The sequence below is a fragment of the Lynx rufus genome, unplaced genomic scaffold (assembly GCF_022079265.1).
Source record: "Lynx rufus isolate CCGP_SWC_20201006 ecotype Redwood Valley unplaced genomic scaffold, mLynRuf1.p SCAF_9, whole genome shotgun sequence".
Lineage (NCBI taxonomy): Eukaryota > Metazoa > Chordata > Mammalia > Carnivora > Felidae > Lynx > Lynx rufus.
In genome coordinates, this window is record NW_025814897.1 from 108,373,610 (window position 1) to 108,395,277 (window position 21,668).

At 61.8% G+C, this 21,668-nt stretch overlaps 2 protein-coding genes across 4 annotated transcripts; both read right to left on the reverse strand.

Annotated features, from left to right (window-relative positions):
- Nucleotides 1-913: 913 nt before the first annotated feature.
- On the reverse strand, nt 914-13,390 carry MAP4K2 (mitogen-activated protein kinase kinase kinase kinase 2). 2 transcript variants are annotated; one of them, XM_047072437.1, is made up of 32 exons: nt 13,262-13,390; nt 13,080-13,137; nt 12,785-12,875; nt 12,634-12,698; nt 12,271-12,326; nt 11,883-11,930; nt 11,754-11,796; nt 11,282-11,354; nt 11,057-11,188; nt 10,914-10,976; nt 10,455-10,536; nt 10,257-10,364; nt 9,774-9,852; nt 9,588-9,646; nt 9,037-9,080; nt 8,914-8,952; nt 8,788-8,821; nt 8,588-8,693; nt 8,419-8,483; nt 8,296-8,337; nt 8,114-8,198; nt 7,941-8,020; nt 7,782-7,842; nt 7,578-7,695; nt 3,352-3,410; nt 3,168-3,271; nt 2,889-3,066; nt 2,204-2,272; nt 1,980-2,066; nt 1,672-1,742; nt 1,517-1,572; nt 914-1,412 (listed from the first exon to the last, which is right to left on the reverse strand). In XM_047072437.1, the coding sequence occupies exons 1-32, from the start codon at nt 13,355-13,357 to the stop codon at nt 1,325-1,327; spliced, it is 2,439 nt and encodes an 812-aa protein (XP_046928393.1). In that variant the 5' UTR covers nt 13,358-13,390; the 3' UTR covers nt 914-1,324. The 2 variants fall into 2 exon arrangements, with proteins under 2 accessions (XP_046928393.1, XP_046928392.1); XM_047072436.1 differs by having other exon boundaries at nt 8,419-8,507; nt 13,262-13,389.
- Nucleotides 13,391-14,527: 1,137 nt separating this feature from the next.
- Nucleotides 14,528-20,207, reverse strand: MEN1 (menin 1). Of its 2 annotated transcripts, none has more exons than XM_047072438.1 (10): nt 20,074-20,207; nt 19,224-19,684; nt 18,049-18,257; nt 17,723-17,851; nt 17,409-17,449; nt 17,248-17,335; nt 16,424-16,560; nt 15,961-16,096; nt 15,320-15,484; nt 14,528-15,114 (listed from the first exon to the last, which is right to left on the reverse strand). In XM_047072438.1, coding segments are annotated over exons 1-10 (1,851 nt in total). In that variant the 5' UTR covers nt 20,076-20,207; the 3' UTR covers nt 14,528-14,631. The 2 variants fall into 2 exon arrangements, with proteins under 2 accessions (XP_046928394.1, XP_046928395.1); XM_047072439.1 differs by having other exon boundaries at nt 20,062-20,207.
- Nucleotides 20,208-21,668: the final 1,461 nt, after the last annotated feature.

Sequence of the window (21,668 nt, forward strand, 5' to 3'; positions counted from 1 at the left end):
CCAGCTGCCATCCTACCGCTTTGACCTCACCTGGCCAAAGGCTCTGGTCAAAAGCAGCCTGGTCAGTGCCTGAGACAAAGGGAGGGCTCCCTGACCTGAGGGTATGGAGCCCCCCAAGAGGGAAAAGTGGGAGAATGACACGCAAAGCACAAGGTCAACCACGGGCAGACAGACAGACCCTCGAGATGCAGGCTCCAGCAAGGATAGCTCCCTTCCCTGGGGGCTGGTCCACATCTTGGGAGTGACCCCTCTGTGAGCCCGGGGTCTAGCACTGAGAAGGCTGCCTGGGAAAACTTGTTAAATGGACACAGGCTTATCTTCCCGGAGCCTAGTCTGACGCTGGAGTCCACATTTAGCAGTCCTGGTCTGATGGAACACACCTAAGCAGCAGGTGGGAGGCAGGGAGGCAGCCCCGGGCCTGGGCAGGGGATCCAGATCGTGACAGGCCGTGTCCAGAAACCAAAGCCTCGCTGGCACAGGGTGGAGCTGCCAGTGGCTGGCCCTCCCTGGGTGCTGGCTGCCTGGTGAGATCCCATAGGGGGCAGGAGTGCCCGGGATGAGAGTCCCTTTGTTCAGCCTGCCTCCCCCAACCGCATCATTCCTTGGCCGTAAAAGAGGCCTCATATTACAAAGCTGAGGGCTCATCCTGAGCAGGGAGCCCTGGAAGACAGTGCCCCTAAGAGGCCTTTCGGGGCCACTGGCCTCTCCACCACCTCTGCCTGGCTCCCCACTAAGGGAACCACCGGAGAGCACTGGTGGCCCACCCTTCCATGGGGCACCCATAGCACCTGGTGCCGCAGAAAGATGTGCTGGAGGGAAGGAGGGAGGGAGGGCGGGAGGAGGGAGAGGAAGCCTCCCCAGTCCTCCTCCTCAGCTCTCCCCCCCAACCCCCGACAAAGAGGGATCAGTGGAGTAAAATCAAACCAGCTTTAATACCAATATAGTCTCTCTTTTAAATACCATGTTCCCCAGGACAGGGGGCAGGGGCAGGCTCTTGGCAAGAAGAATGGAAAAGAAACGTGGAACAAAATGGAATGGATCGCCCGGGCCTGCTCCCACCTTGCCCGGGGCCCTTGTCACAGGGCCCGGGTTGCCCACGGGGGTAGGGGAGGGGACAGCAGCTTCCTCTGGTCCAGTTATCGCAGGGGCCTGGGGTGGGCTCCCCTCCCCTCCACAGCCCCGAAACTCTTCTCAGAATTATTTCTGCCCTTCAGACCAGCAGAGCCTGGGCCTCTCGGATCCAGGAGGCGCCACTGCCTAAAGGGGAATGCCGCTAAGGCCTGGGGGCAGGACGGCGCAATGCCACCGGCCAGACCTGACCCTCTCAGTAACTGCTCTGATGGCCCGTGAGGATGTAGAGGTTGCTGTGAGCCCCTGGGTTGTCCGTGGGAATGCTCTCAAGGATGATATCTCTGGAGGGGAGACAGAACCGGAGGTGAGCAAGGCAGGGGCCTGAGGCCTGTGCGCATGTCCATACGGCCTCAGGGGCCTCTAAAGGGGAGGCGCCCCGTCCTACCTGTGGGCCCCGAGCACTCGAAAGATCCTTGTCTCGTCTGTGATCTCCTGAGTCACCTGGGAAGGAAAGGGACTCTGAGGCCACCCCCGCAGGTCTTCTCCTAAGAGGTGGGGACAGATAGGTCAGGGGAGGCCAGGTTCCCGGGTTCCGCTCACCTCGTTGGTGTCCAGGCTTCGGCCTTGCATACCGTGGCTCCAGAAGGCCAGCACGCTGTCCTGCAGACACACTAGGAGGAATACAGCTGCCATGAGCCCTGCACCTGCCCTGAGGACACTGGGGCTCCCCCAGCCACGCCCTGGGCCCACACTTGGGCCACAGAGGTCCTCACAGACCGCGGTGGCCCTTGAGAGGGGCTTCGGCACCTGCCTCCTCGTCCCACCCCCAGCCCCAGGCCCCTGGGCCACACCACCTGCTCCAGGCTGGGGATATCCGCTCCCCCACCCTGTCGTCATCTGTCACTCACCCACAGTCTCAATGGGGAAGTCAAAGGTCAGCACAGGCGCCAGCGTGGCCGTGGGCTCACCGAGCAGGTTCACAATCCTCACGCAGCCTGCGCAGGGAGAGGGCTGGTGGCGGGTGGGGACCAGGTGGTTCCCTTCTGGGGGGGGCAGACCCCCACTCACAAGGCTTCCCTCGCCTCCCCTAACCCCCTCCACTGCCCCCAACCCTGACCTCAGGGGCACTCACGGTCAAAGCAGACTAGGACTGTGTCCCTGTCCACCTGGATCACCTGCTGGGCTGTGCCCGGGAGCCCCTCTGCAGGCAGACAAGGGAGACACGGCCTGGCTGAGCCACCAGCCCCGCTCTGGCCCCAAGGGGAAGACGTGGCGGACAGCTAGAGCCAGCTGTCCCCACAACCACATTTCAACCCCCCAGCAGTCCCACTGGGTTCCCGCACAGCACGGCTGGGGAACTGAGGCTCAGAGTAGCAAAGTGGCCCGCCTGCAGGCGCACAGAGGCAGGGGTGAGTCCCAGGGAGCCGGGGCGGGGAGGAGGGCAGGGTGTCCGGAGTCAGGAGAAGCACGCCGTGTGACTCCATCACCGTGGGACCACAAATCTCGGAGCCTCAGTTCCCTCATGTGTAACACAGGCCTGACGATGCCTACCTCGCGGGCCGTCGTGAGGCCTAAGAATGACACGGCTCGTGTCTGAGGCCCCTGCAGTGGTGGGTTCTCTTAGCTGCTGAGCCCTTTGGTCTAATGAAATCTTTTACGGAAGCCCAGCTGAAGGGAGGCTGGTCCCCGTGGAGCCATACGCTGCAGGGAACACGCAATCTCTCTCTCTCGCCAACTGTCTAGCTCTCTGTCCCACACACGCACACACACACACACACACACACACACACACACACACAAAGGGCCCTCCGGCTCACCAGGTGGTATGAGGACGTCAGGCGTCAGACCGGCCTCCAGGGGCAGGACATGGAACAGAACTCGGCAGCCGGGCCCCTCGGGGCCCTCAGCCCCCACACACACCTGCGGCAGCTCCTTCCCGTCCAGCACCAGTGGCTCCAGCATCCCCGCCGGGCTGGGCAAGGGGCTGGAGAAGTTCTGGGGGCGGCAGGGGCGCTCAGGTCTCCACGTCTCGCCCCAGGCCCACCACCCCCACCCCGGGGGGGGGGGGCCCGCGGCCTCACCCGCCCGCCCCACACCTTCAGCAGCAGGAACTTCTGCAGCGGCTCGTACCACTGCAGCAGGAGCAGGCTGGCGGGCAGGGCGGCCAGCAGGAAGGTGCTGCCCGTGTAGGGGTTCCGCACTGTGAGAGAGGCGGGCAGTGGGTCCCGGGCTGTGCCCGGGACCCCAGCCCTCCCTGGCCCCACCCGGCCCAGCTCTTACCCACACGACACTGCAGGCAGCCTTTGGTGTCTGGGATCTTGGTGGACAGGGCAAAGCGCCTGCAGGGGTGACAAGCAGGACACGTGTCATGGGCGCCATCCATGGCCGCGGCCCCACGGAGCCCTAAGAAACGGGGACTATCGCTTTCCTGGCCCTGGAGGTGAGAAACCGAAGCTCAGAGAGGCAGAGCAACGTGCCTGGGTAACACAGCGGTGGAGGGCGCGGGAGCAGAAGCCGGTCCCGTGGCTCTAGCACCCCCTCCACAGCCTGCAGTGTCTCTGTTCAGTCCACGGGTTTGGATCACAGAAGTACCTTTAACTGTGCAACTCTGGGCGAGTCACTTAACCTCCCCCCTGCCTCAACTTCCACATCCGTAGAATGGTGGGGGGGGGGGCGGGTAACAGTGGCACCGACCTCAGAGGGTCACAGTAAGGATTAAATGAGTTAATACAGGGGCACCTGGATGGCTCAGTCGGTTGAGCGTCCGACTCTTGATTTTGGCTCCTAGGGTTGTGGGATCGAGCCCTGCGTCAGGCTCCACGCTGAGCATAGAGCCTGCTTGAGATTCTTTCTCCCTCCCTCCCTCTCTCTCTCTCTCTCTCTCTCCCCCTCTGCTCCTCTCCCTCCATCACACTCTCTCTCTAGTTTAAAAAACAAAAACATGCCCCTCGCCCGTTCATGTTCTCTCTCTGTCCCAAAAATAAATAAACGTTGAAAAAAAAAATTTTTAAAAAAAGGGGCGCCTGGGTGGCGCAGTCGGTTAAGCGTCCGACTTCAGCCAGGTCACGATCTCGTGGTCTGTGAGTTCGAGCCCCGCGTCAGGCTCTGGGCTGATGGCTCAGAGCCTGGAGCCTGTTTCCGATTCTGTGTCTCCCTCTCTCTCTGCCCCTCCCCCGTTCATGCTCTGTCTCTCTCTGTCCCAAAAATAAATAAACGTTGAAAAAAAAAATTTAAAAAACAAAAACAAAAAACAAGTGAATACAGGAGAAGGGTTTACCGCAGAGCCTGGCACTCAGAATACTCTCACAAAGGGCTTTCATTCTGAATTCTTACTTTCCCTCCTATTTCCAGTCATCGAAAATCCTTTTCAGGCGAAAGCAAGGTATACATGAAGAAATGAATGGAGAAACGAGAGCGTGGAGGGGCGGGGAGCTGCTGGAGACTCCAGCCCTGCTAGGCTGCCAGAGCGCTCACGGCGGTCCCCGCTACACATGTCGTGTGTCACAGAAAGGCAGGGAGGCCCGAGGAGATGAAGACTTGCAAGAAAACCGCAAACAAACGGCCGGGCCTGCCCTCCCTGCCCTGCCCTGCCCTCCCCTCGGCTGCCTCAGCTGAAGCTACACCAACAGGGACCAGCGGGGGGGGGGGGGGCCTGCCTCAGAGGCAGGGGTGAGGTGGAGTCTTTGCTCTGCCTACCGGCTGTCCCCCAAGCCCTCAGGGGACCTTCTGAGCCTGTTTCTTCCTCTGGGGGACAGGGCTACATGTCCGCAGCCCTGCCACCTTCTCCCAGCGGCCCGTCTGGGCCCTCTGCCAGCAGGGGGACCCCGCCGAGGCGGCCCGTGCCCGTCTCTCCCCGTCCCTCTGTCCTCACTCTACTCTCTTCCCCAACCGGCCTTTGGATGGGACAGAGGCGGATATTTTTGTATTTGTTGATTTCTGCAGACAACTCTGGCTGTCTGCCCTTTACGTTCGAAGTGGAGACTGCGATTCTGTAGTTTCCCAGACACGCACCCAAAGCTGCCAGGGACTCGCTGGTGTGCTGACAGGCCTGTTTCCTGCAGGTCCTGGGACAAAGCAGAGGTTTGCTGGGGGACTGAGCTCAGGAAGCCCTAGGGCCACAGGGCTCCAGATGCCGTATGAGTGAGCTTGCTCCAGGAAGGGCCGGCGCCCCGGGCTTCCCAGCTGGGCGTAGCCACTGGCCTGTCCCTACCGGCTCCCCGCCACCCACCTGGGCAGGGGGACGTCTAAGCCCACAGCCCAGACCCCTCCTCGAATTCAGTCTCACCTAGCCCACGGCCAACGAAGGCCCCGCTTACGCACCTTAAACGCCACGTGACAACACGGAGTCCTGCTCCAGCCACGCCTGACGACGGCTCTATCCTTCCCGTCACCCAGGCCAACAACCCTGGACTCCTCCCTGACTCCTCTTTCTCTCCCGTCCACCAACTGTCGGGAAATCCTGCTGATTCAACTTCCAAAATGAAATCCGAATCTAGCCGCTTTTCAGCTCCTTCCCTTCTACCCGGGCCCCACGCCGCCGCCACCGTCACCTCTCACCCGATGATCACAATACCCTCCGGGCAGGCTTCCCTGCTTTCCCCTCACCCCTTCAGTCTATCCTCAACGCAGCGGCTAGAGGGATCGCCTGAAAACCTCAGTCCGTGTGACTCTTCTGCAGTGGCGCTCAGGCTGTTCTGAGTCAAAACCAAAAGCCTCACCGTGGCTACCGGGCCCTCCCAGATCATCTTCGCCACGCTCCATCCATCTGGCTCCACCAGTCTCCTTGCCTTCCTCAAACAGGCCAGGCCTGTTCCTGCCCCAGGGCCTTTGCACTGCCCCCACCCCCACCCTGAGATGCTTTCCCCAGAGGTAACAACAAGGCTTGCTCTGAGCCTCTACTCACACGGCCTTCCTGACCACCCTGTTTAAAACCCCAATCCAGGCCCCACCCCTCCTGGCCCTCCTTATCCCTGCTCTTCTGCGTGTGCCACCTTCCCCTCTGTGCATCACCCCAGAGCACCTTTCTTACGTCGGTCGTTTGCTGTCGGTCTCCCGTGACGAGAAAGTCTGGGGAAGAGGAGAGAACCCTAGTTCACAGAGTCCCCCAGGCACATACTAGGTACTCAGCAGATACTCGCTGAATGACTAAAAAGGGACTCTGTCTCAGACGTCCCCCTGGACACCTCATTAAACACACGACATCATCCGCTCCCCTGAGGTCTCCCGGTCCCTCCTTCTCCCTCCTGCTCACTCCAGTCAGGCCCCAGATCCCGTCAGCCCCACTTTCTGAAGAGGGTTCAAGTCTGTCCGCCCTGCAGCCTAAGCCCCACTGCCTCAGGCCACTGCGCAGCCCTCTTCTCCAAGTGCCCTCTCGCCGGCCGCCCCCTCCGATCCATTGTTGCCGCCGTCGGCACAGCCTGCAGATGGCTCTAGCCTTCATCAGTCTGACGGGCCCCTCTCTCTTGACCCCTAGGACTAGGAGACAGCACGTGACCCCGGCCTGGCCCCTCCACCCCCCCAACCCCAAGCTCCTCATCCCACGGCCACAGTCACAGGCTCATAAGTGGGCATGAACCTAAGCTAGACCAAAGAGAACTGGTCCCCGGATTTTGTGGGAATTACTTGGAAGCAGGGATTCTAGCACCGTAGGGCTGTTAGCTAATGCAGCGCTGGCCTGGAACCGTGGGCATCCATCAGAGGAGAGGAAAGCCTACCTGAGAACGAAGGTGACAGAGGACAGCGGAGCCAAGAGACGCGGGCAGATTTCTGGCGAGGCCATGTAAGCCTGGATCCAGCTGGACCTGAAGCTAACCCTTCTCCTGAACTTTCAGTCACGTGAACCACTAACCGCCCTTCCGTGCTTAAGTCAGTGAGTTGCCTTGCCCGCTACGGAAAGAGTCCTGATCGACATACAGAGGGATCCTTCTAAAATGCTCGCGGTGCCGCGGCCAGTTGAACCAAACCCAGATCCTGGGCCTGGCCTCGACGGCAGGGCTCTGCCAGCCACGCAGCTTCCTCTCGGGCTGCTCCCCCAGGTCACCCACGTGCATTGGCACGTTCTCTCCCCCCCTCCCGAAGGCGGTTCTCGAATTCATCTGCCTGGAAACCCGCTGGGCACTTTCCGACTGCAGGCCCTCGTGTGGCTGGCCCCTCAGAGGCCCCTGCGCCCCTCCTGGCTCTCCCTCTGGGTCACTGAGGGGGGCCAGGGGCTGACTGTCAAAGATGCATTTGGTTTGTTGTCTCCAAGGCCTGCCTACGACCAGGCACACAGCAAGTGCGCCCCACCCTAACAACCACAGCTGCCACACCGTGGTCCCCTTGCTTTCCAACAGGCCTGAGGGCAAGGGGAGGGGGCGCCGACGCTGATGGACGAGGAAACTGGGCTCAGAGAGGCAAAGTGACACGCCTGAGGTCACCAGTCCCGTGCAGGGCCCTATTCGACCCTGGCTCTGCCCCCTCTGCCTCCCCCCGCTGCCCACCCCACTGCACCCCCCCGGGTCCCCGACCTGGGGATGATGCGCTGCGTGAGGCGGTTGGTGGGGATGGAGAGGGGAACCTGTTGCTGTAGTCGTCGCTGCTCAAACAGGCCCGGGAGGTCATGCGCCCAGATGTGCGTGGATTTCCCTGCCGGGGAGGGACAGAGGGGCTCAGAGAGTGTTGGCGGGCAGGGTGCAGGCCCCGGGCCCTGCCCGCCCCGCCCCGCCCCGTACCTGAGAGTGACAGCAGCACGTTGTTCACGCAGTAGAGCCAGGTGCAGCGGTGTGAGATCAGCTAGGGGCCGCAGAGCGGACAGACGGACAGACGGACGGGGAGTCAGCCCCCCAAGCCCCCCCAAGGCCCTCTCCCCTCCAAAGCCAGCCGGGCCTCACCTTCTCCAGTGTATCCTCGTGCAGTTCATGCAGGTTGAGGGTGTAGATGCCTTCCTCGGCCCCCACCACCAGAAACTGGTCTGCGGGTTTGGGCACAGGGTCGGAGGTCAGTCACGTCCCCTGGCCCAAGCCGCGGGTTCCCAGGCTCCTGCTTCCTCCCTGCCCCAGCCTACCGCGGGTGACAGGGTGAACCCAGGTGACAGCAGCGTGGATCCGCAGGGGGCAGCCATTGAAGACCTTGGAGAAGCAGGCGCCCATCTGGGGAGAAGGCAGGAGGCTGGTGAAGAAGATGGGGGGAGAGGGGGCAGCAGGCAGGGGGGCTTCAGGGTGGCAGGGCCGCGGGACCGACACTTACATGCACCTTGGGGGTGGGGGGGAGCCCGTGGCAGGATGATCTCTGGAAGGGAGGGAAGAAGTCAGGGCCGAGGCGACAGCCCCAGCCTCCCAGCCTCCCAGCCCGTCTGGAGCACCCCCTCACCTCAGGATCGTCCCTGTGCTTCATGGTGGCCCAGGCAGTGGGGAGCAGTGGGGGGCTGTTAGGGCCTGGGAGAGGTGGGGGTGGGGTTCCTGCAGGCACAGAAGGGCTGTGAATTCCAGCCCTAGCCCCGCCCTGAGCCTATCTCCTGGTCCCCCAAGCTTGGACTCACCCAGGGGGCCGGACAGAGGGTCTTCAGCTGGAGGCTCGGCAGGGGGTGGCCCCAAGAAGGGGGCCCGCTTGATGGTTCCCATGGCATCGTCTGGGGAGTCCAGCTCCTGGCAGGAGAGTCAGGGGACCGAGCCTCGCTGCTAGGGGGTCACCGGTAACCCACCCCCACTGCCCCCTCTCCGGCCCTCCCCCACTCCATACCTGGAGTTCTGAGGCTGGCCGGATGGTCAGGCTCCTGTCGGGGACGAACCAGAGGGACATAAGGTGTGAGATGTGACCAGGCCCCGGGTCCAGCTGCCCCCCACCCTTTCGGGCCCAGCCCCTCACCTTTCCTCCAGGGCCTCCTCGACTGACTGTAGCAGGCTCCTGGGCAGGAGGGGGATGAGGTCAGAGGCCAGCCTTTTCTGCTGCCCCTCCCCCTTCCCTGTAGCCTCCCTCTCCCTCACTCACCCACTCAGCTCCTCCTTTCCCAGCAGCGTCCACTCCTCCTCCCACTGCGGGGAAACCGAGTCAGAAAGGCCAAAAGAGAGTCAGAGACAAGAGAAGCAATGTGGGCGGGTGATGGAGAGACTGCGGGAAGGACAGGACGCACAGACAGAAAATGACACGGAAACAGGCCAGAGAATTGTGAGCGAGGGGGACAGCGAGAGGCAGAGAAACTACGCAAGAGGAGGACTGACGGCCAGAGAAGGGGACGGAGAGGGCGCAAGGGCAAGAGGTAGGGTCGGACGACCAGGCTCGGATGCAGACGCGGCAGAGAGCTGGAGGAGAGGCTCGGGGTCTGTGACAGGCCCGCGTGTTAGAAAGGCATGGTCCCTGTGCCCGGGAAGAAGTCCCCCTCCCCCTGCACCGACTTCGCTGTCCTGGGTGGGACAAGCCTGCTTGCACAGGGCTTTCCACGGCCAGAGGACCAGGCTGCTGCTGCTTCAGGAATCTGAGACGCCCCCCCCCCCCGCACCCCTGCCATGCCCCCCCCCCCCCCCCCCCGCACAGACCCTCACCGGCTCGTTCAGTGGGTCCGTTTCCTTCCTGCGCGGGGCACCAAATTTCACCTGGTGAACTGGGGGGCCCAGGGTACCCGAGTTAGGAAGGCGGGCTCCCGACTGACCCCGACACTCACACCAAATGCCCACACGCAGCCCCCCACCCCACCAAATCCACAGACACAGTCCTCCCAGCAGACTCACACTGGATCTCTGAGGGGGTCCTCTCGGCCGGGCCGTGCTGACCCCGGGAGTGAATGGTGTCTGGAAACACGTCATAAGCCTAAGAGAGAACACAAACAGCCGACACACACACCCAGCACTCGCCTCGCACCAAGTGCTCTCTGCACACGGATGGGTTTTGTTTTCACAATCCTCTGAGACGATCCCAAGATTGAACGGCACCCTCGTTTTCAAAGATGAGAAAACCGACACAGACAGGCAAGTGGCTGGCCAAAGATCACACAGGTCAGGTCAGCCTGAACCAAGGGCGGGGAATTTATCAGGTGGGAGGTATGGGGGGGCGGGTGGGGGCAAGATGGGCCCAGGGAAGACTTCTAATGGGCGGGCTTGCCTGGAGGAAAGTTCTCGGTGCTGGCAACGTTTAAGTTAAAGGGCCCTGACTCATACCGCCTCCGCACTTCTTACCGCCAGGCCAGGACCCATTCCCCAGCTCTGCTCACTCACCTCGAGATCACAGTCCTCAGGGGAAGGGGTTCCGAGGTGGGGGTCATTGGCTTTGTCCAGCAGCTGTGTGAGCAGAGCCCGAGGGAGCTGCTGGGTTGTGAATGGGTGCTGGAAGATTGAGGGGGGCACAGGTTGGTTCCTGACCTCCAGGGCCCTGCTTTCAAGCATCCAGGCTCCTGCCCTGCCCCTGCCTCCCACCTGCAGAAGCTTCTCTGCCGTTGGCCTCTTCTTGGGGTTCTTGGTCAAGGCTAGCTTGAGGAAGTGGTGGAAATTCTGGGTCCTAGTGGGCACAAGAGCCCCCCCGCCCCCAGACCCAGGTTAGCCCCCACGTGCACCATCCTGCCAGCTGCCCCCTGCCACCGCTCCAGAGGAGGGAGTCTGCTCTAGGAAGGAGCCGGCCTGAGGCCAAGGGCGGCTGGCCTAAGCAATGCTGCCGTCGTGACACGGCAGCCCCCCCATCATTAACCGTCTGCCCTTCCTCCCGACCCAGGCTGGGTCCCCCGACCCAGAGGCAGGGCTCAAGCCCCTCCCGCAGATGGTCCACAAAGGCTGAGAGGGCAGGGCTCCGCAGGCTGTGCCCTGGGAGTCGGCAGAAGGCTCTCCGCCCCCATGGAGACTGCTGGAAAGGAGGCCCCAGCAGGGGGTGTGGGCCCTCACCAGCGCGTCTTGTCTCGCAGCCTGGGCGGCTGGAAGCTACTCTTCGACATGAGCATCAGGGCCCTGTGGAGAGCACGAGGTCAGGGGACGAGGTCAGCAGGGCCCTCGAGGTCAGGCGAGGGGCAAGTAAGTGTTCAGCGGACCTCATGGGGTGCAGATGGAAAAGAGGGGGCTGCAGCTCGCCCAGCTCGATGGCGGTGATGCCCAGGGCCCAGACGTCACATAGCTCGTTGTAGCCTCCTTTGCGTTCCACGGCGGCCACCTCCGGGGCCATCCTAGAGGCAGGGTCACAGATGGGATGGCCAGGTGCCCCACCTGTGGCGCCCGCCCCCGCCCCCCCCCAGCCCCAGCCCAAGGCACAGCCTCACCAGTAAGGAGTCCCAATGAAAGATCTCCTCTTAGCCACAGATGCCGTCAGCTCGCCTGCCACCCCAAAGTCGGCTGCGGGGAGAGAGAGCTACTCCCATCCGCCCACTGGCTACCACTCCCCACCCACCTCCAGGGCTCAGGCTCGGAATGCACCTGAAGGGTTCAGAGAGCAGGTGGCCCAGGTTCAGCCACAACTGCCACAGGTCCGAGGCAAGGCCAGGTCCCCCTCCGGGAGGGGTCAACCACCTTCTATCCCTGACCAAGTGCGCGGCCCCAGGTTAGAATCCATAAAGACCCAACCACATCCAACTTCTGGCAGGGAAGGAGGGCTCGTCTACTGTCTCAACGGGGAAACCGAGGGTTAAGTGGTAAAGTGACTTGCTCAAGGACACCCAGCACCTGAACGCAGACTCTAAGCCTCCACGAGCTCCCACAGAACCCTCACCCTGATTGTTTCCCCGGGGTACTGACCCAGCTTGACATCTCCCTGGAGGGTGAGGAGAAGATTGGCTCCCTGTGGGAATGGAGGAGAGAGAATCCCGTCTGGTGCCCCCAAGAGCCTCCTCCTGCCTCCCACGATGCCCTGGGCCAGACCCCTACCTTGATGTCTCTGTGGATCTTCCCCTGAGAATGCAAGTGGTGTAGCCCCTGGGGACAAAAAGGAGCTCCTGAGAGCAGCCACCCAGCACTATCCCACCTCTGCTGAGCCCCCTCTCGGGACTGGGGCCCCCCACCCAAGCAGCTTCCTCCTCCCCTCTCCCCAAACAGGAAGTGGCTGAGCCAAGAGGGAAATGTGCTGCTTCCGGCAACAGGGCTGGGGCCCCTTTCCCCCCAGGACCCACAGCCCCTCGGGCCAGCCCTGCCTGAAGTACTCCACCCACCCCCCCGCACTCCCCCCCCCCCCCACAACACACACACAGGGCAGCCAGTCTCCCTGCCCGTAACTCCTGGGGACTAGGAACGTGAACAGCCTTATGGGCCCAGCTACCTTCAGTGCCTCCCGGCAGACATAGGCAATCTGTCGTTCCTCCAGGGGCCCGGTGGCTGAAATGGAAGGGGTGAAGGCTGGCATGGAGGTCTGGAGGAGAAGCTGACCTTGCCAGGCCACCCTGTGTGGGGGGAAGCAGCAGGCACTGCTGGGTGAAAGAGGTGTTGTCCTTATCCCCTCCCCGTACAGTCTGGGATTCAGAGCCCAGAAAAGGACACCATTTCTGTCAAGGTCACACAGCCAGTTAGGAGTGGAGAAGGGCCTAGCTCCAGGACCCCAGCTCTCCTCTCCTGCCCCATGTTGGGGAAGAGGGAGTTGGGGAAAGGCTTGTGGCCCTCTGGGGCCTGGAGTCCTGGCCCTCACCGTGGTATATCTCCTGCAGGGACCCCCCTCCGCAGAACTCCATGCAGATCCACAGGCGGTCATTCCTGCGAGGGCACAGAACCTGGGTGGGCACGTGGCAGGGCCACATGGGGGCTGCCTGAGGGTAGGCAAGGGGATAAAACAGCCTCACCTGAGGTAGCTGCCAATGTAGGCCACCACATTGGGGTGACGGCACTCACGCAGGATGGTGATTTCCTGCTGGAGGGAGCTGGTGTCGTCCCCTGGGGAGCACAGGGCATCATGGGGGAAGGGCGTATGGGGGTTGCTCTAACTCAGTGCCCTCATCTGCAAAATGGGCATATCCGGGCCAGACAGATCCCAAGTGGCAGCACCTCCTGGGGCCTGTCTCTCAGGGGGTCAACTCTCAGCGCCACCAGGCGCTATGCCCTCCCACCAGCGCAGAGGCCCTGCCTCCAGGCCCTCACCTGGGTCTACCTTGACTATCTTGACCGCGGCCAGTTCGGACGTGACCGTGTCTCGGGCCTGCAGGGGCGGAGGAGGTGAAGCGGGATGAGGAGGGGGCGGGGCTGGGGGCTGGATCCCGCGGTAGTGCGCAGAGCCTGCACCCTCCTCGCCGCTCTCCCGCCCGTCCGGTTGCCCGGCGCACCTTGTAGACGTCGCCATAGGTCCCGGCCCCCACGCGCTGCAGCAGCTCGAAGCGGTCCCGCGGATCCTGCAGCGACACGTCCCGCAGCAGCGCCATTGCCCGGCGCCGGGCGGGCCGGCGGGCGGGCGGTCGTGAGCTGCGGAGCCGCGGAGCCGGCGCGGGGCGGCGCGGGGCGGGGTGGGGCGGGGCAGCACCGCCGGGCGGGCGCGGGTGGCTCCGAGGCCGAGGAGGCGGGGCCGGGGCCCGGGGCGGGGCCAGAGGGGGATGCCCCGCCGCCCCACCGGGAGGCGGCGCCCGCGGGACAGGCACTCCGAGGCGAGGGGAAGCCCCGAGGAGGCCGGGCGGAGCCGACCGGGGCCGAGGGATCAGGCCAGCGGCATCTCCCCCCTTCCCCCCTCCCCCCCCCACGCCCGGTTCCCCTGCTCCCTACAGGTGGGGAGCCCGAAGGCCAGAAGGCAGTGGGGAGAGGGGGCACTCTTCTCATCCCACCCGCGCCGCCCGCAAGTCCCCAAATGAAACACGGACGTGTACTTTTTCTTTTTTTTTACAAAATGTATTCATCTTCCTTGAAACTGAAAAATAAATCTATGTACAAAACAGGAAGAGATCAGGCTCCCCTCACCCACTCGCAAACCCCTGCAGATTTCCTCCAGAGTCCCTTGAGACGGGCTGGACCTCGGGGAGGTTCCCAGAGGGTCGGAAAGAGGTCTGCTCTGATCTGCGGCCAGTTTGGTCAGGAAGGGGGCGGGGCTCAGGATTCACAGGCCGGAGACTGCGTTTCGTGTCCCAGACTCGCAGGATAGAGGGGAAGAAGCTAGAATTTCCAAACTCCGAAAGTTGAAGTTCTTTTGGGTGTGTGTGTTGGGGGGGGGGCGGGGTTGGGTTCCCAAGGGATGGAATCCTGAAGCGCGTAAATGTACTACTAGAGGCTGAGCCGAGTCCCAGGTTCCCGGGTTGGAGGGGGGTCCTGTGCTTCTTGGGTGTAGGGCTGGGAGCAACCGGGAGCAACCCTGGTCTGGCCTAAGGTTAGAGCCTCGGTTCTGAGGTGGGGCCTGTTTCCAGTGCTTGGACCTTTAAGGATTAATGATGGAGCTCAAAGTGAGGTTCCCATTGGCCGTCTGGGATTCTGGGGGATGGGATCTATACTCCAGGCAGAGCCCTGGAGTAGTCTGTACTCCGAGAACTTGCAGCCTGGGTTCCGGGTGGGGGTGGGGCTCGGAGGACCGGCTTAGGCCACCTCCCCCCCCCCCCCCCCCCCGCGGAGGCAGGGCTCACGGGGCGGGGAGGGGGGGTGCCTGGGGTGGGGCCCCCCCAGGGACTGAGCGCCCTCTTCCCCCCACCACAAGGGTTGACAGGGAGTCTGGGGTGGCTCAGAGGCCTTTGCGCTGGCGCTTGAGGAAGGAAAGAGTGTAGTCGCTAGGTGTAGACACCTTCTGCTTCTTCATCTGCACTTGCGACTGCGCCGTGAGCTGCAGCTTGATGGCGCTCGAGTTGATCTTGGTGGCCACCAGCAGCTCCTTCATGCCCTTCATCTTCTCGCTCTGGAAAGTGAGCACCGGCCCCTCCGGTGGTGGCGACGCTGCGGGCGCAGGGGCTGGAGCCGCGCTGCCTCCTTCTGGGCCGCGGGCAGTGCCTGGGACTGTCCCTGGGGGTTTCCGCGGGGGTCCTGACGTGGCACCCTGGCCGGAGCCCGGGCCCTTGTCCAGCGCCGGTTTCTTAGGCGGCGGCGGCTCCTCTGGCTTGGACTCACGCCGTGGGCCTCGCCGCCGTCCTTCCCGGGCTTCCTCGCCCCACAGCTCTTCCGCCTCGGCCGCCTCGGCCTCGCGGCTCACTATGCGCACCTTCTGCCGCACCTGGGCAGGGAGGAAACGCGGAGGGGAGGTTGCAGGCCACTGGCCGGAACCCCAGGCCCAGCCTCGGCCATCGCGTCACCGGGCCTCAGTCTCATCTGCGCCCAAAGGGGACAAGCAAACCCTCTTCAGGACCTCAAAGGTTCGGACTCGGTAGCTGCCGTCCCCCCCTGACCTCTGCCAGCATCCCTGTGCAGCTCCCCCTCACCTGCCCCTCAAATCGGCCTAGGGACTGCACGAGGAAGGTGGCCCAGCCCACGTGCAGCACGGGCGTGGGGCTGCCCTCTTCCCATTTGCAGATGCCATCATAGAATCGCAGCAGGTGGGCGAAGCACTCTGGATCCTGGAGGGCGGAACTCTGGCTCTGGGCACCCTGGGCACGGGGAAAGGAGGGCACAGGTCAGACCCACTTCATCACCCCTTATCACAGGGCATGGTCGGGGCCCCCTGCTTGGGCAAAGAGCCCTGGCTTCAAACAAGGAGAGCATAGGGGAAAAGAACTCTTAGAACCTCTTTCCTTTTATAAAACCAGTCCTTAGCCAGGGTGTGGGGGGAGAAACATCCCTTCCCTATATCCCACCCCCTCAATTGAATGAGGGGCACTGGCCATGAAAGAGATGGGCTTCCACCCCATTTACCTGAAGCCACAGGGGTAGAAACCCCTAAAATGCCCCCAGTTCCCTCACACCCGGGCCCAGGACCTCAGCTACTGCAGAAGAGAATGTAGCTCCCCGTGCTGGGCCACCTTCCCCTCGCGGGCCCGTCCCATGCAGCAGTCCCTGGGTCCTGTGACGGGCAGCCCTGCTCAGGTGGCCAAGGGAACACAGGCCAGAGCTCTTAGCTCTTCACCTGGGTCTGCTCCCCTGGCCGCTCCTCGCCGGCCTCCAGCAGGCTAGCTGCCTCCTTCAGCAGGTTGGGGATGACATCATTAGCTACTTCAAAGAACTCCTTGTAGATCTCCTCGTCCTCGCGGCAGTAGTTGTAGCTGTGAGAGCAGGAGGGCACGGTGGGGTCTTGGTCATGGCAGGGACCCCCGGGGACCTGGTGAGTGGTTGGGGTCTTTACTCGGAAACGGTGGTATCTGTGTCAGCCCAGAGCGAGAGGAAGGAGGGGGGTCACGGGCTGGGGGGAAAGGTGTGAGGTGCTCATCAGAGGTCCCAGCCTCCTGGGTGATGGTGGCCTTGGCTGCCTGGGGACCGGATGGAAAGCGGATAGGGCTTGGGACCCAGGCCTCACTCCTGAATGAGGCGGGTTGGAAATGAGGTAGAAGGGGACGAAAGGCCGGGCTGAGGCCCTGTCGGGGGATCCTCACTCCTGGATGACAGTGGCCGTGTCAGCCCAGGCCTGCAGGGCTTCGCGCACGTTGCGGTTGCGACAGTGGTAGCCAGCCAGGTACATGTAGGGGTAGATGTGCTCATCACGGTAGTAGGTCTTGGCCGAGGCAATGCCCTGGGGACAGAGCAGAAGGATCTCAGAGAGGCAGCCCCAGTTGCCCTGGATGGCACAGATCCTTTTGGGTCACACCCGGAAGGAACAATAGGAAGATCCCAGAGAGTTCCACCTCCCATCTCCCTTCCACCACCTTCTATCCTCTCTACCAGATGCTCCTCCCTAGAGTCTGCAGGACTGCCTGCTGAGGCCTGGGTCACACTGTGGTGGGCAGGGACGCTCACAGAACTGGGCCTAGGAAAAGGGAGGGGCCCGCCCTCCAAGCCCCGGGCACATCCATTTTCCCAGGCTTCCCACACACTCCTACACAAACACCAAAGCCTTCTAAGCCCGGCCCAGTGTCCGTCCTGTGCCCCGCCCCCACAGAATTAACACCCCCTCCTCAGTGCTCCCACCACATTTGACCTCTGTTACGCTCTAGGACAATGAGAGGCAGCAGAAAAAGCAGGGCTTGACGAAGAAACTCAGGCCCTATCACCCCCAGGCCGGGAACCCAGAACACCCCTCAGAGAGCCCCGACTGCACCGAACATGCACGTAATAAACACAAAATGGGGAACGGGTGGGTGACAGCCCCCAGTACACACAAAGCTCCTCTCTCCTCACCCACCACCTCCCGGTCCCCAGGGAGAAGGGGACCCCAGCCACTGCTGGGCTTCCCTTCTGTACCCTCCTGAGACGTCCCCACCTTGTGGTAGAGGGTGAGTGGGTCTGGTCGGCCAGGGGTGGGTTCCAGTTCCTCCAGATCTGCCAGGTTCCCCAGTGCCATGGGGTACCTGGGAAAGGGTCATGAGTCCAGGCTGCCTCCCAGCCCCCTGAGGCCCAGCCTGGCCACCTTCCCCTACTGACCTTTCCAGATGTCCCAGGTCATAGAGGAGCCAGAGCAGCTTCTAAGGGCCGAAGAGGAGAGGTGTGAGCTTGGGGGGCGGGGTGAGGAGGGCCTCAGTCTACCAGGCAGATGTGACTTCCAGCAGGGACCTCCCACCGGGTGGGAGCCAGCCCCTTCTTGGAGTCGAAGCCCTTTCGTGTCTCCGTCCCACTCTCCCAAGAGCCCCGGGGAAGGCCAGGCCCGGAATTACTAACCCGTGTTACCAAAGGGGAAGCTGGAGCTGAGGAAGGGGAGGGAAGGTGCCCCTGCCCAAGGCCCCGCGGGCAGCCCTCACCTGCTGCAGCTGCAGCAGCTCCAGGGAGTCGGTGTGCAGGTCAATGGAAGGGTTGATGGCACACACCATAAATGCCACCTCCATCTTGCGGTCACAGCGCATGTACGATCCTTTCAGGTACAGCCAGCTCTTGGGAGAGGACAAGACCAGATGTCTCGTGATGGCTCACCGGTGCCTACTCCCGGGACCGACAGCCAGAAATGGGGCGCTCCCCTTCGTGGCATACACAGGTGGTGACAGGGAGAGGGGAGTACGGCCCGAGAAAGCAGAGCCTCTTGGGGGGCTTGGGCGAGGAGAGCGTGAAGGGGAGGGGGTGGGGACAGTACCCGCTCGGCCACACCCGCGTTGACCGTCTGGCCCCTGCGATCCTCGTTGCCCTTGCCGTGCCAAGTGACCTCAGCTGTCTGTTCTCCGTTGGGCCCAAACACTACCCAGGCGTGGTCCTCAGACAGGGCGAGGTGGACATCCCGGAGACCCAGAGCCTGGCAGGCCCCCACCACGGCAAAGGCCACACCAGAACTGTCCAGTTTAGTGCCTGTGGAAGGGGAAGTAATGAAAGAGGGTCCTCTGAGCTCTGCCCCGGTGGGGAGGGGGTGGGAGGGGGAGGCGGGGGGGAAGGGGCCACGCAGTGATGCACGCTCCCTCACGTCCAAGCCTCTGCACAAATCTTAGATGCTTCTGCCCATCAATTCTCAATCCCTTTCCTCCTATGTGTTTGAAGCCTTCCCCTAGCCCCCCCTTACATCCCCCAGTAAGAGAGCTTCTTGGCTTTCACATAGCTCCACCCAGCCTTTGAGCTGGTTCCTTCTCCTTCTCTGCACCTGTTATGATAATTTAGGGATTTCTTTGTTTTATCGTGCCTATTGGGTTAAAACAGGGACAGCAAAAACAAGACCCTCTGGCCAATGTTCTTTCTTCACACACCCACTGGTAGATATTCCTAATTTCTGTCTGTATTCTTCCTGCTTGGCTCAAAAGCAGCCACCGATACCTTCTCAACATGGCACTCCAGGACCCGACTGCCAGTCAACTGGGCCTGAAGCAAAGACGAGAGTTCTTTGCGAGCCCTGAGGGTTAAGCTTCTCGAGGTGAAGGCCCTCCCTCATCTGTTCGCTTTCACTTAAGCGTCTCAGATGGAACCAGATGTAGGCTCCTCGCTCTCCAAATCCGCTGCTGCCCTTTGTGCCTCACGCTGAGCTGAGGGACTCCTGCAGCTGCTCAATGGCAGGGGTGGGGGTGCTGAGGAGGCCGAGGGTGGATTAATGCCTTGAGAGCAAGCGACTGGGGTCCACTCCCAGCCCTGCCATTCTGTGGCACGCCATTTCCCTTGTCTGGGCTTTAGTTTCCCTAGCTGCACACAGGGTAGTAATAACACCTGCCCCACCTCCCAAGGCTTACAGGTCTTAAAGGGCTCTGCAAACCATACAGGGCCGTGAAGAGGTGGGCTAAGGTTCCCAGGTGAGACACGATTCTGGCCCTTTGCCACCTGTCGGGCTCCAACCTGTGATGAAGCTGAAGAGGGACTGGATGTGGGCCCGATCCTTGAAGTAGGAGCGGCTGAGGCTGTTCCAGATGACATCGGAGACCTTCTTCACCAGTTCTCGGCTGGAGACACCCCCCTCTCGCGGGTAGAGAGACAGGTCGACGGCGCCACGGATCTGGGCGGTGAAGCGGGCATACAGCGCGGCGATGATGGACAGGTCAGCCACGGGGAAGTAGGTAAGGCCGCCAGGAGGGTCGGGCGCGGGGCTGGGCTGGAAGGTGAGCTCGGGCACATTGGTGGGGATGACGCGGTTGACAGCTAGGAAATGCTCCACGAAGCCCAGTACCAAGGATAGGAGCACCAGGTCCGGTTCCTCTCGGCCCAGCTCGGCAGCGAACAGGCGCACCACGTCGTCGATGGAGCGCAGCGGGAACAGCGTCTTCTGGGCGGCCTTCAGCCCCATGGCGGCGGGCCTCGGCCTGCGGGAGAGAAGAAGGAGGGAGGGTCGGGCGGGCACGACCGGGGAGCCCCCTCCCAGGCTCGGCCAAGGTTCCACACCCCCATCTCCTACACTCTCTTACTTCCCCGCCCCCCTGACCCTCCGCTCATTTGTTTCCCCTCTTCCGTCGGAGACCCCCTCAGCTGAGGCTGTAAGGGCCTCCTCGTCCCCCACAACCCCAGGAGCCGCGGCCCCGATGGGTGTGCGCCCCTAAAACCCCGCTGAGCACCCTCCACGGCCGCCCCGCCCCCTCCCTACGACCGTACCCCCGGGCACCCAGAGTCCGTCCGGAAGGCGCCCCTAGCCCAAGCCCCCCAAATGCCAAGAAGAGTCCTGGCCTGGGTCCCCCGCGCCCACCTCCGCGCTTACATCCCACACAAGGCACCACGGCGCCCGCCGCCTGGAGCCTGCTGGGAAATGGAGTTCCGCCCCTTGGGCCGCACGGCCTGCCGGGAAGTGGAGTCCCGGGCCCTCTCCCGGCCCTGCCGCGTCTTGAAATGGTGGCCGGGCCGGGCAGTCCGCAGTGGTTTATGGGAGTGGTAGTCCCGCCGCTCCGGGCTCCCCGGAGGTAGGTGAAGAGTGGAGCCTGCGCCACCCCCCTGAGATCCTCAGGGATTGGTCACTCCATTTCACGCCCTCCAGGTAGGCCGTGAACCGCGGTGCATTCTGGGAGATGTAGTCCTGGGCGTGAGCAGGCATTCCGTAGGCGGTCGCTGCGCTTAGGTTGTCACGTGTCGTCAAGATGCGAGGAAAACCGGTACTTTGAAATACTGACACGGAGTCCTGTGTGTCGAGCCACTTTAGTTGAATTTTTATCAGTATCCATCAACACGAAAATGTGTGTCCTCAATGTCTAGCAATTCTTCCCTAGCTCTGCTCTTTATTTTTTATTTTTTAAATGTTCATTTATCTTTGAGAGGGAGAGACGGACAGAGTAAGAGTGGGGGAGAAGCAGAGACAGAGGGAGACACACAACATGATGCAGGCTCCAGGCCCCGAACTGTCAGCACAGAGCCCGATGCGGGCCTCGAACCCATGAACCGTGAGATCATGACCTGAGCTGAAGTCGGATACTTAGCCGACTGAGCCACCCAGTTCTGCTCTTGAGAAACTGTAACACATCTGCAAAGAGGAACATCTAAAGCACCATTATCGTTATTTGTCATAGGGCAAAAGAAGAGTGAGGTTGCTGGATGCATCCCAAAATAGATCTTCAGAGCAGATTGTTGAGGGAAAATACTACAGAACAATAGGGATGATAAGATAGTATTTGTATTAAGAACATTTTAAAACTTCAAAACAATACTAAATAATTCCTCCAGAGTCATCCGTGAATCTTTCTTATTCATTCAGCAAACAGATTTTTGGTGCCTGTGGGCCAGGCACTCAGCCCTAGGCACCGGGTATGTAGCAGTGAGTAAAACAGATCAAATTCCTGCCCGACTTCACCTCTGTGGGTATTTCCCCCCCAAATCCATAAGCTTAGCCTAATCGGGAGAAAACATCTGGCAAACCCAGACTGAGGGACAGTCTACAAAATACCTGACCAGTACTCTTCAAAAGTGTCAAAGTCATCGGGGCACCTGGGTGGCTCAGTCGGTTGAGCGTCCCACTTCGGCTCGGGTCATGATCTCACGGTCTGTGAGTTCAAGCCCCGTGTCGGGCTCTGTGCTGACCAAGCTTGGAGCCTGCTTGGGAGTCTCTCTTCCCTCCCTTGTTCTCTGCCCCTCCCCTACTCTCTCTCTCTCAAAATAAATGAACATTAAAACACACACACACACACACAACGGGGCACCTGGGAACCCTACTGGTGAAATTTTAAATAAAGCCTATAGCTTCCTTCATGGTTTTTATCAGTTAGGTTTGATCGATGCGTCTGGATTGTGGCAGATGTTAACATTAGGCGGAGCTGGGCCAAGAGTGGCTGGGGATGACGTCACCACTGACTGAGTTCTGGGATACTT

Coding starts and splice junctions, on each gene's coding strand:
- MAP4K2 (XM_047072436.1), bottom strand. CDS start 13,357: ATGGCGCTGCTGCGGGACGTGTCGCTGCAGGATCCGCGGGACCGCTTC. Junction 8,338..8,418: donor AGCACAGGGACGATCCTGAG/GTGAGGGGGTGC, acceptor CCTCCCTTCCAG/AGATCATCCTGCCACGGGCT. Junction 1,743..1,979: donor CTTCCCCATTGAGACTGTGG/GTGAGTGACAGA, acceptor TATTCCTCCTAG/TGTGTCTGCAGGACAGCGTG.
- MEN1 (XM_047072438.1), bottom strand. Junction 17,852..18,048: donor ACGCGGGTGTGGCCGAGCGG/GTACTGTCCCCA, acceptor TCCTCTCCCAAG/AGCTGGCTGTACCTGAAAGG. Junction 17,450..17,722: donor AGCTGCTGCAGCTGCAGCAG/GTGAGGGCTGCC, acceptor TTCGGCCCTTAG/AAGCTGCTCTGGCTCCTCTA.